Source organism: Mya arenaria, chromosome 8, assembly GCF_026914265.1.
Source record: "Mya arenaria isolate MELC-2E11 chromosome 8, ASM2691426v1".
NCBI classification, from domain to species: Eukaryota; Metazoa; Mollusca; class Bivalvia; order Myida; family Myidae; genus Mya; species Mya arenaria.
The window spans coordinates 70,266,494-70,287,079 of NC_069129.1; the positions used below are offsets into that span (position 1 = coordinate 70,266,494).

The following is a 20,586-nucleotide window of genomic DNA, read 5'->3' on the forward strand; positions in this document are numbered from 1 at the left end:
CTCAATATGGTGGGCATTAGTATTAGGTTGAGTTCTCTTAAAATCCTTCAGGCTGTTCATGAGATAGGAAATGGACATGATTTGTGACGGACAGACACACCCTTATGTGCACCCAGACAGACAGATAGACCGACAGACAGACATCTTCGGCAAAAACAACATGTATATAAAGAGAGACATAATGAACACAGTAATCTTACCTGCCGGAAGAGAGGGCGATATCTTTAAGGGCCATCAGCAAACTCTCCCCCTCAACAAAGGCGAAAGACAAGTTCACGCAGCCTAAATTATAATACATAAAACAACTGTTAAAACTGAAACCAGAGAAAATTTAATGTTTCAATGTTTTGTAGCATTGAGCAATGATGGTGTTAACTCCATTCATCAAGCGAATATCAAATTAATTGTGAAAGCCTATATCTTGTTGATTGATCGCACACTTCAAAGGAACCGTTTGCCACAGTCAGCAATCTTGTGGCATTAGCTGTTGGAGGGGCTGCTTAATAAGGTGAGCTCAAAAACAATCAACCTTTATAAGGTTAATTTCAAACAACCAATTTAAGTTTTGATATAACCAAAAGAAATAACTATGCCACAACATGATGTATAGAAAATGAATAATTAAAACAGGTAGGGTGGTGTAAATCTTCTGTGCTAATTGTCATGTTGAGGTTTTTTTTACTCTTGGACAAGAATGTGTGGTTATTGAATGAGTATTGATAACACTACATACTAAAGTTGTCACAGGAGTGACGAGTACCCCCACAAGCAGCTTGAATACAGAAAGGGTAAACATATTCCTTGGTGGAATGTAGTTAAAGTCATCTTGTCCTAAAGTTACAGGTGTTAAACATTCGTTCCAATGGTTTTTTGCACTGCCCTTCTCCCAAAAGTGATCTTTATGTCTATGATGTTTGAAGTCAATGCCTCAAAGACTTCAGTTAATACTCAAAAAACGTACAAAAATAATCCAAGGGCAATAACTCAAATCAAAATATCATACACAAAATGATATTTCTTTTGCACAGCACAATCAATGGTGTTTTTTATCATAAGACATGTATATACCTGGGTAAGACATGTATATATCTGAATAAGACATGTATATACCTGGATAAGAGTGTTCTGGGTCTCCGTTCCTGATCACCTGGGGAAGTTGTGATGTGATTCTGTCTATAAGTCTGTCAGCCAACCGCGAAATACGGACATGGTCGTACTGAAATACAGTCAGGATGGAAAGGCATGGTCGTACTGAAATACGATCAGGATGGAAAGGCATGGTCGTACTGAAATACAGTCAGGATGGAAAGGCATGGTCGTACTGAAATACAGTCAGGATGGAAAGGCATGGTCGTACTGAAATACGATCAGGATGGAAAGGCATGGTCGTACTGAAATACAGTCAGGATGGAAAGGCATGGTCGTACTGAAATACGATCAGGATGGAAAGGCACGGTCGTACTGAAATACAGTCAGGATGGAAAGGCATGGTCGTACTGAAATACGATCAGGATGGAAAGGCATGGTCGTACTGAAATACAGTCAGGATGGAAAGGCATGGTCGTACTGAAATACGATCAGGATGGAAAGGCATGGTCGTACTGAAATACAGTCAGGATGGAAAGGCACGGTCGTACTGAAATACAGTCAGGATGGAAAGGCACGGTCATACTGAAATACGATCAGGATGGAAAGGCATGGTCGTACTGAAATATAGTCAGGATGGAAAGGCATGGTCGTACTGAAATACAGTCAGGATGGAAAGGCACGGTCATACTGAAATACGATCAGGATGGAAAGGCACGGTCGTACTGAAATACAGTCAGGATGGAAAGGCACGGTCATACTGAAATACGGTCAGGATGGAAAGGCATGGTCGTACTGAAATATAGTCAGGATGGAAAGGCATGGTCGTACTGAAATACAGTCAGGATGGAAAGGCACGGTCGTACTGAAATACAGTCAGGATGGAAAGGCACGGTCGTACTGAAATACGATCAGGATGGAAAGGCACGGTCGTACTGAAATACAGTCAGGATGGAAAGGCACGGTCATACTGTAATACGATCAGGATGGAAAGGCACGGTCGTACTGAAATACAGTCAGGATGGAAAGGCACGGTCGTACTGAAATACGATCAGGATGGAAAGGCACGGTCGTACTGAAATACAGTCAGGATGGAAAGGCACGGTCATACTGAAATACGGTCAGGATGGAAAGGCACGGTCGTACTGAAATACGGTCAGGATGGAAAGGCACGGTCGTACTGAAATACGGTCAGGATGGAAAGGCACGGTCGTACTGAAATACAATCAGGATGGAAAGGCACGGTCGTACTGAAATACAGTCAGGATGGAAAGGCACGGTCATACTGAAATACGGTCAGGATGGAAAGGCACGGTCGTACTGAAATACGGTCAGGATGGAAAGGCACGGTCGTACTGAAATACGGTCAGGATGGAAAGGCACGGTCGTACTGAAATACGGTCAGGATGGAAAGGCACGGTCGTACTGAAATACGGTCGGGATGGAAAGGCACGGTCGTACTGAAATACAGTCAGGATGGAAAGGCACGGTCATACTGAAATACGGTCGGGATGGAAAGGCACGGTCGTACTGAAATACAGTCGGGATGGAAAGGCACGGTCATACTGAAATATTGTCAGGATGGAAAGGCACGGTCATACTGAAATATAGTCAGGATGGAAAGGCACGGTCATACTGAAATATAGTCATGATGGTAAGGCACGGTCATACTGAAATATAGTCATGATAGAAAGTCATGATAGAAAGGCACGGTCTTACTGAAATATAGTCATGATGGGAAGGCACGGTCGTACTGAAATATAATCAGGATGGAAAGGCACGGTCATACTGAAATATAGTCATGATGGAAAGGCATGGTCATACTGAAATATAATAATGCCAGGAAGGCACGGTCATACTGAAATATGCACCTCTTCATATTTTTCACGGTATTAGTTAAATCAGGGCTTCTGCTACATATTAAATCACTGCCAATCTACCTTTATATCCTGCCTCCCCATGCCCTGCTCTTGTCCCCCTTTATGTGTATGTTATAGTGTCTCACACCTACCTCCATTTCCTGCATGGCCAGTTCACATGCCGCCCCAAGGCCCACACACAGGGGTGTGGGCAGTGTTCCACTTCTCATGCCCCTCTCCTGTCCCCCACCACTCTGCGGGGCCTCCACACGCACACGTGGTCTCCGCCTCACATACAGCGCACCTACCCCTGTAAACCATGGGATGAATGTAAGCCTTCCTAGTTTACATAAATTCATCAATTGAAACTTTATCAAAAGATCCCAAGTTATCTATAATTATAAGGTTAAAACTTAACTCACAACAAACTTACAACATGCAAAAGTTTGGTGTGCACTCTGTTCACTATTTTATCCCTGTTGACCTATCAAGTTTCAGCAGCTGTTTCCAACAAGAGTACTTGAAGCAGATGCCAACCTCGGTCCATTGTTCTCAATACATCAATAGGTATAACTCAACATTTATCAAAGCCAGAGTAATGGGCTTTGTTACAGCATCAACGTTTGCATATAAGTGTAGTTTTATACACAGTTACTTCAGAATGATTCTTCAGACTGCTATATTTATTCTGATATATTTTCACTCCTATTGCACTTCCTTAGTTGAACACATTTCCTTTTTACTTCATTTATATTCTGATGAACACATCATCTTTGAAATACCTCTGCTGTTACAAAAACCATGCTTGTGATGAATTAAATTATGTGTCATTGCTTCAAAAAGTCTGTGACGATGATCCAAGTGACTTTCGTGACCTGGATGCAGCCCTATTTATACAACATTCAATGCATTGGTAAAAAAATTTCAGTTTTAAATTAAGACATTCCTGAGAAAATTTGCAAATTATGGGGTGATTGTTCAAATCTTTAACAAGTTAACAACATTGTTCAAGTTACCATTTTTAAATTTCAAATCGTTAATGTTCTGGAAGTTAAATGGATACATTTTTGATCAGCTGTTTTTCCAATAAGATTTCAAACAGGTTTTTCAGCTGTACTTATTACTATTCAAATATGTGAGCCCATAATCCAATATTTCATATTCAAAAGTTAACAACGAAGTTTAAAATCACGTTGATTACTTTAACAAAGTATTGAACAATAGGCTGGTTGTGTTGACTTCTGGCTTGAGAGGCAAACATCTATAACAGAAGACCCTCACTCACATTGTCATCACTTGTTTTATGTGTATCTTTGTAAATGGTGAATGGTGCTTTTGTTTTGGCTAAGATAACAACGTCAACAATTACACAATGGCTGTGACAATACCTCAACCTTCTTCCTTGAAAGGAAACTCAGAAGAGGATAAACCTGATCACTGCCTACATAATGTTTCACACTGATCCATTTACAAACTAACCTGAATGCCAAAAAATTTAAACTTTATTTATGATAAAAAAAGATTCAATAAAATAAGTTTCACAATCATTACATACTTCAAAAGCAACTCTATAATTACCTTTTGGGCCATATATTTTGTGTCCGCTGATAGACATGAGGTCTATGTTCATCTTGTTCACATCCATAGGGATTTTTCCGACAGCTTGAGCTGCATCAGTGTGGAAAAACACCTTGTTTGACCGGCATAAGGCTCCTACAAATGAACAATTGTAATTACAGGGTTGCCCACAAAAAGGACAAATAAATTTCCAACACTTTTCCCAGATTTTCAATGACCGAACCATGATTTTCACTAACCAATAACCTCTTATTTTCCAAAACCCCTTATCCTATTGCCCACCTCCTCCCTCTACGGCCGGCCAATCCAACCATTTACTGTTATTGTAGGTTTCCAGTAACAAGCAAATGCTAACTACACACTAAAGTTTAAACACATAACAGCCTTACACATTTGATGATATAAGTCAGTGAAGATATGCTGGTAAAGATTGTAAGTATCTACATGGCTGCTCGTGTAAGATAGGTTCATCCCGACCCGAGCCTTGGGTGTTTTGCGGAAATGAGGCTTTGCGCAAAACACCCTGCGGGAGGGTTGGGATGAACCTATCTTACACGAGCAGCTATGGTCGATGCTTTTTCTCCCCCCTCAGTTAAACAAAACTTAAAAAGCATGTGTTTTTTGCTTGAACTCTGTTGTGCGTAGTGAAAATAAATGTGTATGGATATGTGATAATTCCTGGTTGTCATGAATATGCGCACAGCGATTCAGATTATGTTAATAGTCAAATTGGTCTTTAAATAGTTGCTGAGGAGAGTGAAGCATTACTTCTTAAAAGGTGCGTGAAAACGTTTTTATGGTGACATTTGATCCGAGAAATAATTAATAAGCATTCCAAAAATTGCCACAAGACAAGGTTTTATGATGGTACAGACGACAGTCTTCAACCAGGGAGGTAACTACAATGTTGTGATCATGATAAAGGAGTTCCTTACGGGTACTTGTTTGATCTTTGCCAGTGGGCAAGATAAGAATTTCTAGCATGGTCAATTTATCAGATCTACTTATCTGAGGTGGGAGGAAAAAGTATCTCAGTGTATAATACGAATAAGAAGAGAAACTCATTAAACAAGCAGGGTATCTTGTCTGGGGAGAGTTTGTCCACTTGGATTTTGTCCCACATTCTGTTCAAAAAACCACGTGCAATAAGTAAATGGATAGGCTGTATTGTCACTGAAACAATCAAACTTATTTTGTTCCTATACAATTCATGGCAGCTGTCTACTCCCATTCACCAACTATCAGTACTCTTTTACCTATTTCTTCCATAGGTTGTCGCACCCCTATCTCGTTGTTCACCGTCATTATGGAAACTAGGACAGTGTCCGGTCTGATCGCAGCTTCCAATTCCTGGAAAACACTTGGTACAAGTAGTCCACACAAAATTGCTGCAATACATGACAGCAATTAACACACAATTTCTAAACTTCAGGCTGCACTGCCTGTGAACAATCAGATTTTTTTGTTTATCTAATATCATTTTGAATCTAACTAACAATAAATATATTTTACAACACAGTATTCTACCAGTACTTGAGTCAGAATATTGAGGTGTGTATGCCAGAAGAGTTAAATTGCCTTGCTGATACTAACACTTAAAACAGGCAATGTAATTAAAACTAGAAACACTGCTATGGGACGAAGCCAGATCGTAATGTTGTGGAAACAGAAACTTGAGTTGAGTTTGTAACAAGCAGTGACCTTCACCCTCCTACCAACTACAGCTACAGTGACCTTCCCCTTCCTACCAACTAGATATGCAGTGACCTTCACCTTCCTACCAACTAGATATGCGGTGACCTTCACCTTCCTATCAACTAGATATGCAGTGACCTTCACCTTCCTACCAACTAGATATGCAGTGACCTTCACCTTCCTACCAACTAGATATGCGGTGACCTTCACCTTCCTACCAACTAGATATGCAGTGACCTGCACCCTCCTACAAAATACTGATGTAGTGACCTTCACCTTCCTACCAACTACAGATCAATGCTAACTGGAATTTTTACACAAATGAAGTAAAAATGAAATTTACTTTTTTTACTTAAAAAGCAATCCTAAGATACACCTTCAGATAAGCTTCCTTCACAAGTTTCATCAATAGAAGGTATTCCTAACTCTTGATATTGAACCCACAAACACAATACGCAATCCTAAGTTAAGCTACCTACACACCAAATTTCATCACTATCCATCAATGCTAACTTAATGCACTTGTCCATTTAGTGCACTCGCTTCTCATCTAGGCGACATAGGTTTGATTCCCGGCCTGGGTGCATGTGAGTTTGGTTTGTGGTCACCAAGTCAGACCAGTGCGTTTCCTCTGGGTACTCTGGTTTGCCCTACAACACAAAGCCACACTCTGGTGCAATATCGTGCCAACCAAAGTGATACATATAAGTTGCAAAAGCTTGTTTCACAATCGTTTAAACTAATGCTAACCTAAGCTATTGAGGGGAAACCATATTTCTATTTTTAGTTACAGTGACCTTACCCCATAACTCCCAAAAACAGATCCGCTGCTATGTCATTACATAAGCTATTCACACATACTATGCATCAATGCTTACTGAAGATTTTGAGCTGAGAACACAATGTACATTACTAAATTTAATGACCATGGTTTCTTTATTCAGTAAAACTTTTTATTTTAAAAACACACAGTATTTGTTGATTGAAAAGTGTGTTTAGGTTAAAGCACCTTTTAATTTCAGAAAGAGCTTAATTATGTCCATGTTTTCTGTAAAACCAAGACCTAAAGTTTACCTTGAGATCAATGAGACCATTTGTCTGCACAGGGAGGTATGTGACCTCAAACCCTTCACCTTCCAGGGCCCGGCAGGAGTCCAACACACACTTGTGCTCCTACAAGATCAAGTCAAGTATGGAATCTGAACATATTTTCTGTTTCTGATATTTGTGATATCTTTTGACCACATACAGCAGAAATGTTTCCATTTCAGAGTAACATATCAACAACATTTCAAACAGCAAATGAAATATGAACAATAATTTTGTTAATGCACACTATCATACATTGTAATAAAAAGTCATTAAAATACAGACTTATTTCTTTTTTAAATTGACAATTTTTCTTATTTGTTAAAGCAAATGTTTGATATTGTCATCATTAAAAAAGTTTTCAAAACGTAAACGTTTGATCTGCTCTATTGCAGACTGAGACAATGCACTTACAGTCTGTGTTGTGATCACATGTTTCTTCTTGCTCTTGTAGAACCTTGCAGCGCCTTTCACGCTGATGTTGTTGGACTCAGTGGCCCCGCTGGTGAACACAACCTCACGTGGGTCGGCACCTATACAGTCTGCTACTTGCTGACATGAGGCAAAAAACAGCACCCTTTTAACATGGCCACAAATCAGGCAACATATAATAAGATGGACTCCTACAGTCATGTTATATATGTTGTACATTTCTTCAATATAGCTACCAAATGTAGCTGTAGACTAAGCAGGCTTAACATAATAAGCATGGTAGTCTCCTGAGTTAACACTGCTTTTCAAAGTGTGATATACCGGTACTAGTAATGTGACATGCATATTTTGGACTAGACTTTTTCTGATTTTTGCAATCAGTAATCACACTTTTAAGTGTGTCTCTTGTACACTGTACTAGGAAACATGTGATTGCAACTTTGGTTCATGAAGAAACAGCCTCACCTTCCTTGCTGTTTCCACGGCAGCCTCAGTTTCCCAGCCGTATGCATGGGTTCTGGAATGTGGATTACCATAGTAACTGACCAGGTACGGCAACATTGTGTCCAGAACTCGTGGATCCTGCAGAAAATAGGGCATTTGAAACAATTATCACACTAAGTTACATTTTTGCTTTTTTTTTTATTGGTACTGCAAAGTATATAACCAAAGATTTCTCCTAATTTTGAAATATTGTCCTGAGCACAAGCTCAAGTGATAAATATTATTATACAAAAAAATCTATAACTAAATTGACTGCTACTGATAATTTTTTGCCAATGAATTTCTTATTTATGTTTTTTTTTCAGAAAAAGTCAGATATTTTTCTATAAAAAAAGTAGTGTCAGTGCAGAAAAACACACACATTAGTACTGTTGTGTTGAAGCCTTACCAATGGTGTACTAACCTGTGCATCCATATAAACTGGTCCCAGCTGGTCATTATCTGACATATCTTACCAATGGTGTACTAACCTGTGCATCCATATAGACTGGTCCCAGCTGGTCATTATCTGACATACCTTACCAATGGTGTACTAACCTGTGCATCCATATAAACTGGTCCCAGCTGGTCATTATCTGACATACCTTACCAATGGTGTACTAACCTGTGCATCCATATAGACTGGTCCCAGCTGGTCATTATCTGACATATCTTACCAATGGTGTAGTGACCTGTGCATCCATATAGACTGGTCCCAGCTGGTCATTATCTGACATATCTTACCAATGGTGTAGTGACCTGTGCATCCATATAGACTGGTCCCAGCTGGTCATTATCTGACATATCTTACCAATGGTGTACTAACCTGTGCATCCATATAGACTGGTCCCAGCTGGTCATTATCTGACATATCTTACCAATGGTGTACTGACCTGTGCATCCATATAGACTGGTCCCAGCTGGTCATTATCTGACATATCTTACCAATGGTGTACTGACCTGTGCATCCATATAGACTGGTCCCAGCTGGTCATTATCTGACATATCTTACCAATGGTGTACTGACCTGTGCATCCATATAGACTGGTCCCAGCTGGTCATTATCTGACATATTTTACCAATGGTGTAGTGGCCTGTGCATCCATATAGACTGGTCCCAGCGGGTCATTATCTGACATATCTTACCAATGGTGTACTGACCTGTGCATCCATATAGACTGGTCCCAGCTGGTCATTATCTGACATATCTTACCAATGGTGAACTGACCTGTGTGTCCAGGTAGAGCAGTCCCAGCTCATTACCTGACATATCTTACCAATGGTGTACTGAACTGTGTGTTTAGGTAGAGTAGTCCCAGCTCATTATCTGACATATCTTACCAATAATATACTGACCTGTGTGTCCAGGTAGAGTAGTCCCAGCTCATTATCTGACATATCTTACCAATGGTGTACCGACCTGTGTGTCCAGGTAGAGTAGTCCCAGCTGGTCATTATCTGACATATCTTACCAATGGTGTACTGACCTGTGTGTCCAGGTAGAGTAGTCCCAGCTCATTATCTGACATATCTTACCAATGGTGTACTGACCTGTGTGTCCAGGTAGTGTAGTCCCAGCTGGTCATTATCTGACATATCTTACCAATAATGTACTGACCTGTGTGTCCAGGTAGTGTAGTCCCAGCTGGTCATTATTTGACATATCTTACCAATAATGTACTGACCTGTGTGTCCAGGTAGAGTAGTCCCAGCTCATTATATGACATATGTTGTACTGACCTGTGTGTCCAGGTAGAGTAGTCCCAGCCCTTTATCTGACATATCTTACCAATGATGTAGTAACCTGTTCATCCAGGTAGGCTGGTCCCAGTTCATTATCTGACATATCTTACCAATGGTGTAGTGACCTGTGTGTCCAGGTAGAGTAGTCCCAGTTCATTATCTGACATATCTTACCAATGGTGTAGTAGCCTGTTCATCCAGGTAGGCTGGTCCCAGTTCATTATCTGACATATCTTACCAATGGTGTAGTAGCCTGTTCATCCAGGTAGGCTGGTCCCAGTTCATTATCTGACATATCTTACCAATGGTGTAGTAGCCTGTGCATCTAGGTAGAGTGGTCGCAGTTCATTATTCGGCATATCTTTGCGAACATTGGCAAAGGCAGTGTGTCTTGCAGGTGGAGCTGAAAGCATGTAAAAAATACTAACTTGCATCAGTTGCAACATGTACACTTCCAAGCATTTAAATAGTAAAATAACACATCATATTGACATTCCACTACTACTTCTTTGCTATAAAAGACTCGCAGAATAGAGACACAAGTTAATTCCATATAGAGGTCATCAGACAGGTCCAAAATACAGTGGATTAAGATTTTTATTTAACATTGTATTGAAATCAATGTTAACAATAGTGCTGCGGAATGAGGAGCCTAGCTCATCATGTGCACAATGTCACTGGTAATATCTGAACAACGTTAGAAGTTATCAAGGGGCATAACTGAATGATTATTAAAGTATTGGCCTTGCTTCACATCGCTTACAATATCCATTTGTTGATAGAAATGTAATAAAGTTGTACATTCTCTGAATGCAAGTTATTTGGGGACAATTGGTTGAAAAATAAGTTAGTTATAGTTTTACAAAAACACAATCATCCATACGAGGGCCTTAATATGTCAACCCTTATAAAGAAATTATAATGATTTTTTTATTTCATGGAAATTTTGGTTAATGTTTATGTTTTTGGAATAATGATCATGTTCGTGTAAAGTGGGACTTCAAACAAGGCCAACAGATCCAATCATAGAAAATCATGCTCGACCCTATAACATAATGTTACACTATGAACGCACATCCACCACCTACAGCAGACTGTTACATTACTTTCCACTCCAAGAAGACTCGTCCCGAGTCTAGACCTGGAAAACTCGTGGGTAAGGCAACTCCCATTCGGCAGTTGTCAATATCCCACAGCTACCACCATTTGTAACGTGCGACGTCAAACAAGGCCAACAGATCCCTTCAGAGAAAAGCATGCTTGACCCTGAATGGGTCCACTAGTCTTTATATACAGTAAATTCTCAATCCACACCGAGTCCGGGCTTTGCTAATTTGCATATTACCATCCAAGTAAACATACAATATTTGAACGTACTTCCGTCTATAACCGAATGTTACACAATGAACGCACATCCGCCACCAACGGACCGTTACATTTGTAATGATGACTGTGAAGTCATATACCGTATTTCCCCGACTATAAGGGGATCCGCTTCTAAGACGACCCCCCAACTTTGCCCATGAAATCTGGTGTTTTTGTCTAGACTCGTTTATAAGACGGGGTTAATTTTTAAAGCAAATCCAGCACTTGAATTTCTCCAAGTCTGTGGTTATGTTCAAGCTAAACAGTCAATAATCACTTAATTTGTTCCTTTGCTTGGAAGAAAATCGCCGATTTAATGTCAACTGTGTATTCTCTAATCTGGAGGTAGGTTAATAATAGACCAACGTTACATGGTTAAGGATTTATTTAATTTTTTTCGTAGAGCCAAAGGTTCATTCATATTTGTAGTAAACTCTTATATAATGGCCATGATTTGAAGGTTCTCAGACGGGAATTATTGATTATTATTTTTCTGATCGTATGGTATGTTCTAACCAGCCTTGATGCAATCTTGGGAGTAAATGGGATTATACGGTAAAGGCTGACCTATTTAAATACAAACCACTGCCATGCACCTTTGATGTTTACAAAGCTCGTGCTGTGACGTCAAAAATTGTACCGTTTGATCTGCAGCCGACAAACATGACACATTCCATTGCATGTGTTAATAAGTTAAATTTTCGCAGGTGTTTGTTTGGATTGCAGTTGATGGGACTTAAATTAGGAGAAATAAATATCCATTGAAGATTGTGGATAAATTAATGTATATCAAACGATTAATGAAATGTGTATAGAAATATCAGTCAGTCGAATACCGTATGTTGAATATTACTGATTCTGACTCTATTCTTTCTGAATTTCTTATAGACTCGCCTACTTTGAGGTTAAAAATCGGGACCCAATTTCCACGTCTTATAGTCAAGGAAATATGGTAGTCAAGTGACTTTGAGATAACAACACAAATGTGAAATAATATATTTAATATAGAAATACTAGGTATGTTGTGCAACTATAAAGAAAAGAACTGCTTACTCAGACCATGCCGGCTGATATACATACAAGAATAGTAATAGTCTGTTTCACATTATGCACCAGTCAATTGTAACCACAGCCCCCCAAGTCCGGGGTATACCGAGGAAATGGGCCGTGTTTTTACCTTCCAGGTGGCCACTAAGTGCGGGGTGAATGTGGTGGTTTTGTCTTCGCACCAAAAATGGAGGGGAATGGGCCTTACCTAGGGTCCCTGGGGTGTGGGGATTTTACCAGCAGTTTGCCGCAGCAGGAAGAGGATTTTACACGGGCTTTGCTGGACCAAAAGTCAAAGTCCCCGCTATACCCGGACCTGGGGGGGCCATTGTTACAATTGACTGGTGCATTATGTAATGAGTATTAAGACATAATGGATCAGTGTTCCAATCATTTTAAGAGGGGGGGGGGGTCAAATAGGGTGGGTCTTGTCAACGTCACTGCCGCCTGTGATTTACATTGGTACTGGAGACTGTAGTGATGGGTAACATTGCGTAACATGAATCTTGGTTAGTGATGTAATATATGAATACAGGAATAATTACCATTTTGCGTCTGCCCCTGACTTGGTTCTTTCGTCTGCATCGTTCGGACAATATTTTGAGATACAATCGTCCGATGCAAAGGACTGCCACGGCGAACGATGCAAGAAAACATTGTTAAACTATTGTAAATTTATATAATTTCTTTAATGTCAAACCAACAGCATGCGCTAACGAAAATAGCAGAACACTTCCGAGTGTATAATATTGTTCTTTGTTACGAATTCTCCAATCAAGACATTATTTCATATTATACACATATTTAAATAAAGACTGATGAATGAAGTTTAAATGAATGATGTTGATAATAATTTAAGCGGCTAAAAATCGCAATTTATTATCAGATATTTATGTAAAATTAACATTTTAGTGCGATTCGCATGTACCACTATTGAGTGAAAAGCTGGCCTCCAGTTCCCATTAGAGAATTTAAACTACTAGAACCTTTAAAAACTGAAGAAATGTTTGCGATGAAACAGTATATACATTGACATTAATATTTACATTGATGTTGTAACAAAACTAAAACTTGGCTGTAATGAGATAAAACGGGAGACTGGTCAATTGAAAGTAGGCTAAATAACACCATATTTTTAACAAGCAAAAATGTGATCTTACACAGTATAACTGCATTATGCATATAAACAGTACATGTATATGTGTTCCATGTTCTGTAAACATTCAGAATATAGTTTAAATATTGTGATATTAAATAGTGACATGATAACAAATAAAGTGACACAAATTGTGAGTATAAAAGCTTCATTAAAAAAGCCAAGAGGTTTATGTGGCAGTATGTATATCTCGTCTCTACAATAGGTATAAACGATATAATGTTTTCCTTCCTAGTAAGAAGACCGCCATTGACATTGCTGCTGAAACCAGCACTCACTAAGAGTCCCATTACAAGGCCCAGCAATACATATGTGAAGCGAATGTTGTCTGATTTGTACCCAAAACTTATAAAGCAGCAAGTCACATGGTTTTTGAGGCAGAATGAATTTAGCAGTGGTGAATTAAATGAGGGTGTCATAAAGAGTTTTATGTCAAATAGTTTGCCAGCCTGTAGTCCTACAGAAGACAGAGCAGCAGAAGTCAAACTCAATCTTCCTTCTGATGAACCGACTCACAGATACATATTTGGTGTCTTTGATGGGCATGCTGGTGGTGAATGTGCTCAGTTAATTAGTGAAAGAATATTCAGCTATATTGCAGTTATGCTATCTCCATACTCTATTCTGGAAAAGATACAGAAGGAAGAATTAAATCCATGTCATGACCTGACATTTCGCTTTAATCACAAGGGTAGCTATTATAATTCACATATGGACAAAAGATACAAAGCAGCATTACAAAAACTTGCAAATGACCTGCTTGAATCACCTAATCATGACTGCTCTAAAGAAGACTTGCTTAAAGGAGCATTCATGCGACTGGATCATGATTTACTTGCTGAGTGTATTCCAAAAGAGGGCCAGGATGATTTAATTGATCTTGAGTGCCTATCACTTGCTTTTACAGGATCTTGTGCAAATATTGCATATATACATGGGAGAAATGTTTATGTTGCAAATACTGGGGATTGTAGAGCAATTATAGGACAGCAAAATCACAAAGGGGAATGGCTACCTGTTGCACTGTCAAAAGATCATGATGTTAACAATGCTAATGAAGTACAGAGAATTTACAACCAGCACCCAGGTGAGGAGAGTACAGTCATTAGAAACGGAAGGCTTCTTGGAGACCTGGCACCATTGAGAGCATTTGGAAATGCAAGATATAAATGGCCTGCCAGGGTTATGAAACATATACTTAATATCTGTTTCAACCCCAATGCAATCAGTGTGTATGGTGATCATTTAATACCAAAGAATTATCACCGACCTCCTTATTTGACAGCAGAACCTGAGGTGATTCACCATGCATTGACTCCAAACGACAAGTTCCTAGTTCTTGCCTCAGATGGCTTGTCAGAATATCTTGACCCTCAAAAGGTTATAGACTATGTAGCAGAGCACATGGAAGAAAGGCAGATAATGACAAATTTTTCTTTGCCAAGAGAAGATATTACGATTAAGGAGATAAACAAACTACTTAAAGACAGAAAGAAAAGTTTAGTACAGAAAAAAGAAGATGAAAATGTTGCAACTCACCTCTTGAGAATGGCTCTTGGGCCAGACCATACATCATTATCTCAGCACTTGAGCCTGTCTGAAGATGAGGTGAAGCACTACAGAGATGATATTACTATTACTGTTGTGTACTTCAATACAGATTATATCCATGTGATGCAAAGAAATTGACCCTGCTGTGGTTGCTGTTTACAGTCATATAGCTTAATAATAAGGTATATTCATACAATACAGACAATCACATCAATATTTTTTATTGATGTTTATACCAGTAAAACTGCATGCTATACATGTTTACAATTTGTATTACATAATAAAACATTATATTGAATGCTTACATCAGCAGTATTTGAAAATATATCAAAGAAACTGACCACAACTCTAATTTCTAAAACACAGGCAGGATATTTAAATGCTACAAAATAACCTTAACACTTTTTTTGACTAAGAACTGAGAAACAATAATCGGAAACTCAATTCAAGAAGGTTAATTTAAGCTAAGTCACTAAAGTGTGTAATAACCTAGAGATATTGCTACATGTTAAGAGATACTAGATGCAGTCATGTATTTAAAAAAGTGCTTTACATGGAATAAGATAGTGACTGTACTGTGTAGATTGTTATTAATTTGAAAAATGTTGTATGATTTTTTTTGTTATCATTTTGAAAATGCCTTTTTTGAAGCATCAGCAGTCTTATGAAATTTTGCCTGCACTGTTACTTGAGAAAGGTTTTTCAACGACTATGAAACTTCACTCGAAGCTTTCCCAGAAGGTGACCCCTTTTGCTTTTAGGTCAGTATGTGAAGGTCGCATTTGACAGTCTAATGAAAATAATTTGCCCTTTTTTTAGTCTAGGGCCATGAAACTTTAGTGGTAGGTTGCCCCTCATCAGTAGGTCAATTGTCTCAAGTCTTATGAAACCTTTGTTCACACAATAACTTAGACCAATAAAACTTCCATGGTACATTGCTGTTGACCAAGAGATGACTCCTATGTATTCATTTACCAAAAATGGGTTATGTTCGTAGATCAAAGGTCACTTTCAACTGTCTTATGAAAACTTGATCTGCAGCTCAAAGGTTGAAATGTAAGTCTCACTTTCCTGAGAAACTTTTTGCAAATATTAATACAGTAATTTTTTTCTTTTCCCTTTTTTTATTTACGATTTTTTTTATGAAAAAATGGTGCTAAGTGGGCATAATGTTTGACAAACATCTCTGTTTTACAATATTTCTATTTCTATTTTAAGGATCATTATTTTTGAATGACCTTATTGAAAAAAGGGCATATTGGGTGGTGATATTTGTCATCACTTTCCTGAAAACTTTGTGCAACCATTATCATACATGCCATATCTCCCGGTGGGGGAAAAAATCCCCCGGAATTTCGATCCATCCCCCGGTCTCCCGGCGGGAGATAAAAATCCCCCGGAATTATTTTTTTTTTTTTTTAATTTTACATCAGGCAATAATGACAAAGTGAAACCACAGTATGTGAGTGAAACTCTCCAAAAGGAAACTTTTACAACAAGTGTTCAATTAATTTGTAGTAATTATCAAAGGCAAAGAAATATTACTCTTTTGGAAGGAAGAAATTAATAATATTTATTCTATTCTCTTATTGTCTGAAAGTCATCAAAGCTGATAGAATTAAGCACAATTTTTTTAAAGACTTTGGAGGAAGGTAAATTTAATTTAATTGTCTCGAAAACATATTTTTCCAATGACATATTTTGTTCTGCAAGTGCATTACAGTATGACATGACAGTGTATCATAAAAATATGATAAATCATGACATAAAATAATTATGTATAATGAAAAAGTTTAGAGGTTTTCAAAGCAAACTATATGTGAATACATTTTTTCATACTTGCGTCTAAAAATACTTTAAAATTTCGCCAACTTAGACCTGCTAAAAAAATCCCCCTGAATACAACCAAAATCCCCCTGAATTTTCAGCCTTTTGAACAAATCCCCCTGAATGGTCTCCAGAAAATATGGCATGTATGCATTATTAATCAATGCATTCATCTTTATTCAGTATTCTTCTTGTTTATGATAAAATAGCACTCAGGGTGCATAATGACAAACGCCTTTTGTTTAAGCAGGGTTAATAGTCATACTAAGCCTTGATACAATCATGGCTTGTAGCTAGTAAAATCCAGACTTGTATGTACATGTACATATTGATAGTTGCATAATTACTTTGATGATCATTCTAAATGATCATCAATAAAACTATTTTAATTTTAGACTTATACACAATCTATACCTTTTTTGTACATTTCAGGAAACATTTAAATGCTTAACTTCTGTTGTATTAAAAGAATCTCATGTTTAAAGGTCTCTTAGTGATTCATGTAGCTGACCTATTGGTTACGGTAATGTATTACCTTTATAATGGAAAAATAGATAAATGTGGCTGTACTTTTGATGAATACAGTCAGGTACCTTCTAAGTGTGTATGTATATATGATTGTTATTTATTCTGCCTAGCCATATTTTATTACAGTTTGTTGTTATATTTCATTTTTTAATATCAATTGCACATGCATACCGGTATGCCATAATATAAATCACATTTTGTGTCAGTTTTTCAGCACATTTTGAGTTTATTTATACATATTTATATATGACTTGATGACATCTATTTACATATAATTTTTTTTATATGTTATTGATTTTGTTGTTTAAAGACTTTTATTAAAGTATTTATCTATTTCACTATTGTTGAACAGTTTGTTGTTAGCAAACTCTACCCTTTATTACTGTGTTGAAATGGTGTTGTTGGTCCCCTTCTGGTCTCAGACCAGGTGTTGGGAGATTTTTATAAGCTTTGCTTGATTGTTATAATAGATTATTACATATATTTTTTACTAGGGCGTAAAACAAAAACTATTTTGAGAAATTTTCTATGAACTCTTTCGATTTCTTCAGCTTTACAAAATCTCAAAACATCACAAGCATATAATGGCAGATGAAATTAAATAAATCTAATATAATTTTAACAGAAGCTTCACCACCTGTAGCTTTACCAAACTAATTTCTGATATCTTTCACTTTATTGTCTGTTGCATTTATAAATGAACCTCCATTTGACATGACAATACCAAGATAATTAAAGACCTAACCTCATCATTATGAAAAATAATCATTTTCAATTTAAGTACCCCCTTCTTATATATGACTAAGTATATGCCCAAGAATGAAGTTTAAAGGGCGTATTTTTTAGTCGTCCTGTAGTCGGTCAGTTGGTTTGTGTTTGTACATAGTCATAAATATTTCCCTTATTACTTTTTCTTGTCTGGAGCATAACTTGAAAACTACTGGATGGAATTTAATTAAACTTTATACAATGGTAAAGCAGAATGAAAAGAAGTCCAGTGTATAAGACTTAACTGCATTTTAGACAAGTACAGAGTTTTTGTCCTTTATTGTTGTTTTTTTGTCAAACGATTGTCTGGACAATATCTAGAAAACTACTACATTTAGAATATATTGAAACTTCATTTAATGGTTAATACCAAGACGGGAAGTGCAGCGTTCCCTTTTTCATGTCTTTATCTTAATTTGAAGTTACTGGATGAAACTATATAAAACTTCATTCAAAGGTTATGCAGAATTAAAGAAAATGGGTGTTCTAGAACCAAAACTACTGTTTTAGGATAGTCTAGCTAATTATGTCTCCCCCTCTCTGGGGGAGACATTTTGTTTTTGCCCTGTCCGGTAGTCCGTCAGTCCGTCCGTACGTCACACTTCGTTTCCGATCGATAACTGGAAAACCGCACGACCTAGGATCACCAAACTTGGTAGGGAGGTTGGTCGTGAGGTGTAGAGGATCCCTATTGTTTTTGGGGTCACTAGGTCAAAGGTCAAGGTCGCGGCGACCCCCAATATAAAAAACATTTCTGCTCAAAATCTTGAGAACGGTTTGACCTAGGTTCACCAAACTTGGTAGGGAGGTTGGTCATGAGGTGTAGAAGATCCCTATTGTTTTTGGGGTCACTAGGTCAAAGGTCAAGGTCGCGGCGACCCCCAATATAAAAAACATTTCTGCTCAAAATCTTGAGAACGGTTTGACCTAGGTTCACCAAACTTGGTAGGGAGGTTGGTCATGAGGTGTAGAAGATCCCTATTGTTTTTGGGGTCACTAGGTCAAAGGTCAAGGTCGCGGCGACCCCCAATGTAAAAAACATTTCCGCTCAATATCTTGAGAATGGTTTGACCTAGGTTCACCAAACTTGGTAGGGAGGTTGATCATGAGGTTTAGAAAACTCCTATATTTTGGGGGGTCACAAGGTCAAAGGTCAACGTCGCTGTGACCTCTAATGTAAAAAAATATTTCCGTGCAATATCAGGAGAATGCTTTGATCTAGGTTCACCAAACTTTGAAGTGAGGTTGGTCATGATGTCTAGATGATCCCAATTGTTTTGGGGGTAACAAGGTCAATAGTCAAGGTCGTGGTGACCTTCCATGTAAAAATCATTTGCGTGTTATATCTTTATGTCTCCCCCATTCATGGGGAGACATATTGTTTTTGCCCTGTCCGTCAGTCAGTCCATCAGTCTGTCAGTCAGTCAGTCAGTACGTCACACTTCGTTTCCGCCCAATAACTATAGAACTCTTAGACCCAGGAACTTCATACTTGGTATGCTAGTTGGTCATGACTAGTAGATGACCCCTATTGAATTTGGGGTCACTAGGTCAAAGATCAGGGTCAACGTGACCTTGAGGTGAAGAAACGGTTTCCACTCAATAACTAAAGATCCTTTGGGTCCAGGAACTTCATACTTGGTATGCTAGTTGTTCATGACTATTAGATGACTCCTATTGATTTTGAGATCAAAAGGTCAAAGGTCAAGGTTACCTTCAGGTAAAAAATGTTATGTTGGCAGTGACCTTAAGCTTAAAAATGGTTTCTGCTCAATAACTAAAGAAAGCTTGTACCCAGGAACTTCATAGTTGTTCATGACTAGTAGATGACTCCTATTGATTTTGAGATCAGTAGGTCAATGGTCAAGGTCACCGTGACCTTGAGGTGAAGAAACTGTTTCCGCTCAATAACTAGAGAACGCTTGCAACCAGGAATTTCATACTTGGTATGCTAGTTGGTCATGACTAGAAGATGACCCATATTGATTTTGAGATCACTAGGTCAAAGGTCAAGGTTGCCATGACCTTGAAGTGAAGAAAAAGTTTCCGCTCAATAACTAAAGATCCTTTGGTTTCAGGAACTTCATACTTGGTAAGCTAGTTGTTCATGACTAGAAGATGACCCCTATTGATTTTCAGATCAAAAGGTCAAGGTTACCTTCAGGTAAAAAATGATACGTTGGCGGTGACCTTAAGCTTAAAAATGGTTTCTGCTCAATAACTTAAGAACGCTTGTACCCAGGAACTTCATTCTTGGTACGCTAGTCGGTCATGACTAGTAGATGACCCCTATTGATTTTGAGATCAGTAGGTCAAAGGTCAAGGTTGCCATGACCTTGAGTTGAAGAAATGGTTACCGCTCAGTAACTAAACAACACT

The 20,586-nt window shown here is 38.2% G+C and overlaps 2 protein-coding genes across 2 annotated transcripts in view; one reads left to right on the top strand and one right to left on the bottom strand.

The window, feature by feature from the left end:
• The window catches only part of LOC128244698 (cysteine desulfurase-like), a 31,121-nt gene extending 18,010 nt beyond the window's left edge, over positions 1-13,111 (bottom strand). The window contains exons 1-10 of the mRNA XM_052962741.1: positions 12,923-13,111; positions 10,268-10,368; positions 8,205-8,321; positions 7,722-7,859; positions 7,293-7,391; positions 5,780-5,873; positions 4,524-4,658; positions 3,098-3,255; positions 1,111-1,216; positions 201-282 (exon numbers count right to left, since the gene is read on the bottom strand). Of these exons, the coding sequence (XP_052818701.1) occupies positions 201-282; positions 1,111-1,216; positions 3,098-3,255; positions 4,524-4,658; positions 5,780-5,873; positions 7,293-7,391; positions 7,722-7,859; positions 8,205-8,321; positions 10,268-10,368; positions 12,923-13,034 (1,142 nt within the window). The 5' untranslated portion in view covers positions 13,035-13,111. The remainder of the gene's footprint in view (positions 1-200; positions 283-1,110; positions 1,217-3,097; positions 3,256-4,523; positions 4,659-5,779; positions 5,874-7,292; positions 7,392-7,721; positions 7,860-8,204; positions 8,322-10,267; positions 10,369-12,922) is intronic.
• A 211-nt stretch (positions 13,112-13,322) lies between these two features.
• LOC128242353 (pyruvate dehydrogenase [acetyl-transferring]-phosphatase 1, mitochondrial-like) lies at positions 13,323-16,174 on the top strand. Its single transcript, XM_052959472.1, has one exon. It carries the CDS (start codon positions 13,705-13,707, stop codon positions 15,220-15,222), a length of 1,518 nt encoding a protein of 505 aa, XP_052815432.1. The 5' UTR covers positions 13,323-13,704; the 3' UTR covers positions 15,223-16,174.
• The last annotated feature ends 4,412 nt before the right edge of the window (positions 16,175-20,586 follow it).